The sequence below is a fragment of the Cystoisospora suis genome (assembly GCF_002600585.1).
Source record: "Cystoisospora suis strain Wien I chromosome Unknown contig_1034, whole genome shotgun sequence".
Lineage (NCBI taxonomy): Eukaryota > Apicomplexa > Conoidasida > Eucoccidiorida > Sarcocystidae > Cystoisospora > Cystoisospora suis.
The window spans coordinates 1-2,951 of NW_027153835.1; the positions used below are offsets into that span (position 1 = coordinate 1).

Consider the following 2,951-nt stretch of genomic DNA (forward strand, 5'->3'; position numbering starts at 1 on the left):
ATCTATATATATCTATCTATATATATCTATCTATATCTATCTATATATATCTTTATATCTATCTTTAATCTATCGGAAATCTCTCTGGAGTGTGTCTATGTGCGTCTATGATGGTGGCCTTGGCATGGCTTGCTGTAAGAGATAGATAGCTTCTTCTTCTTGTTCTTGTTCTCGTTGTCTTTTCGGTCTGCATTTTCTTTCTTTGTCTGGATTTCTTTCTTTCTTTCGTTCCTTGTCCTTTTTTGTGTATAAGGAACTGGAGACGAAGATTCAAGACCTCTCGATTCAAAAGGTATTAGCAAGGGAGGGGCATAGTATAGCCAGACATTCATGGCGCTATCTATTTATCTTTAGTCTCTCTATCTTTAATCTATCTATCTTTAATCTATCTATCTTTAATGTATCTATCTTTATCTATCTCTCACTACTCGAACTACTTCACACATTTATAGAAACGTCTTTCTTTTTCTTCCTCATATTCTTTTGCTCTTTCTTCCTCTCTCTTAGTTGGTCTTTCTTTCTTTCTTTCTCTCTCGCTCCTTCATACATTTCTCCTTGTTCTCTCTTTCTCTCCTTCTTTCTTTCTCGCTCTCTGTTTCTTTCATTTTGCTCATTCTAGGTTAGGGAGATAGACCGATAGATGAGAGATAAATAGAGAGACAAATAGACAGACTAAAGGTAGATCGCTTTTGCTCTCTTATACACGACTACGTGAGAATGAAAGAAAGAAAGAGAAAAGCAAGAAAAAGAAGAAGAGACGCGATGCGTCGGAGTTTCTTCTTTTCCGTTTCAGACTTTGTCTCAAAAAGAAAGAGACAAGGAGAAGAAGAAGAAGATAATGATAAAGATAGATAGGTAGATTAAAGAAGGCAGAAGAGGAGCAGTTTCGATTGAAATGAAGAAAAGCCCTCCTTTATCTGTGGCTCTCTGCTTTTCTTCTTTTGTTTTCTTCTGATATTCTTCAGGAGCTATTGATGAAAGAGAAAGAAGAAGATCAAAAAGAAAAAGACCAAATGATGCTACAGATAGAAGACTACTCTTCTCAACTAAACATTCTTCTCTTGCAAACCAAGGAAAAAGATCAAAAAGAAAAAGAAGAAGAAGATTCACAAAAAGAGAGAAGAATGAAAGAGAAGGAGGTAAGCACCTCTTTCTTTCTTTCTTTAGGTGTCTTCTCGAGTTCTTCTTCGTCTTCCTCTTCTTTCTTTCTTTCTTTTCTCGATGCTTCGTTCTATTGTTCCTTTGTTCATCTGGCTCTTCTATACTGCTGTACAGCATGTATATCGCTGCTTATGGAGATATATGAAAGATCGACAGATCAAAGATAGATAGATTAAAGATAGATGGGGTGTGTATGTGTATGTCTGTAGATGGCAAGCAGCTAAATACACAGGCAATTCGAGACATATGATCCATCACAGGTCACTGCACATAAACAATCCAGGCAGTCATGCATGTCTCTAGACCTATATGTGTATATCTCTCTATCTGTATATATATAGACAGACGTATTCCTCTTCCTATGTGTAGCTGTATATATGTATGGGTATGTATATGTATGTATCCTATAAGGGATGGATTGTATGTGAAGGCGTTCTCGTTGCTGCTCTGTGAGATGATTCGATGGACATAGAAAGAAAGAGAAAGAGAGAGAGAGGGCGAGGGAGAAGAAGATGAAAGAAAGAGTGAGAAAGAAAGAAAGAGTGAGAAAGAAAGGTGATTTGTATTGTTCTTTCTTTTTCTCTTTTGGTGTTTCCTTGCATTCTTCTTCTGATATCAGGCCTTCAAGATGTTCTCTTTTAACTTGCCTTCCTTTCTGTCTTCTTCTTCTTCAATTCTGTGTTTCTTTTCGCTTAGGAAGGAGAGAGAAGAGAGAAGAAGGAGAAAGAAAATGAAGAGAGACGTTTGTCTCTTTCGTCGCATGCAGTTCAACTCGAGGAAGAGCGGCAACTCCTCCTCGAAAAGACCGTAAGAAGAAGATCTTGGCTCGAAAGACAACTTTTCATAATGGTGTCTTTCTCTTTTCTTCTTCCTCTTCTCTTTTCCTTTCATTCATCTTCTGTCTTTCTCTCTCTCGTTTCTAGAAAGAGAGAACAACGGCCTTCCTTTGCATGCATCATTCTTGGTCTAGATAACGTCTTATCTACCGAGAGAAGAGCGAGAGAGAAAGAGATAGATAGATACTCCTAATGTATGCGATCGCAAAGAGAGAGACAGATCGATTGACGTACTTTCTCTTTCTTCTTCTCTCTCTCTTTGTCTGTAACGATCACGCGGTAGAGACGAATGAACGAAAGGTACAAGAAAGAAAGGAAGAAAGAAAGAAAGAAAGACTAAAGATAGATAGATAGATTGAAGAGAGATATCTGTGTGTTGTCTTCGATCTGTAGGGTTACTTTTACATAGGAAGCGTTCCTTCGTCTGTCTCATTTTTATATCTATACTCTTGCTCTGTATACACTTTTAAATATGTATATACACATATTCATGTAATTTCATGCATGTATGTAACTAGGTAGACAAAGACTTCTTACTTTCTTTCTTTCTTTCTCTTTTCTTTCTTTTTTCTTTCTTCTGTTGTTTTGTGTAGGGTACGTTAACTCTCGAGCTCGCAGAGAAGACAGAAGAAATTTCTCAGCTGAAAAGATCTCTTGCAGAATTCTTAACTAAGAGAAAAGCCTCTTCTTCTTCTTGTCAGGTAAATCTATACTTCTCTTCTCATGTGAAAGGAGACAGAAAGATGTTGTTTGTTGTTGCTCCATTCTCGACTCCTCTCTTTCTCAGCTTTCCTGTGTATGCGTCGTTCTTCATCTGGTGTATGTACACTGCCTCTCTCAAGTATATCGCCTTGTTTCAGAAGGGGTTCTGTTCATCTTTTCTTCTTTGGCTTCTTCTTCTTGAGATATCTAGACCCGCTATAGAAGTGCCTGGAAATGCTGGCCTTTCTTTCT

At 37.6% G+C, this 2,951-nt stretch overlaps 1 protein-coding gene across 1 annotated transcript; it reads left to right on the forward strand.

Annotated features, from left to right (window-relative positions):
- Positions 1-262: 262 nt before the first annotated feature.
- Positions 263-2,698, forward strand: CSUI_002453 (uncharacterized protein; the record flags this gene model as incomplete). The annotated part of the gene is made up of 4 exons (XM_068062654.1): positions 263-292; positions 966-1,139; positions 1,858-1,968; positions 2,591-2,698. Coding segments are annotated over exons 2-4 (384 nt in total), but the record flags the coding sequence as incomplete, so codon positions are not given.
- Positions 2,699-2,951: the final 253 nt, after the last annotated feature.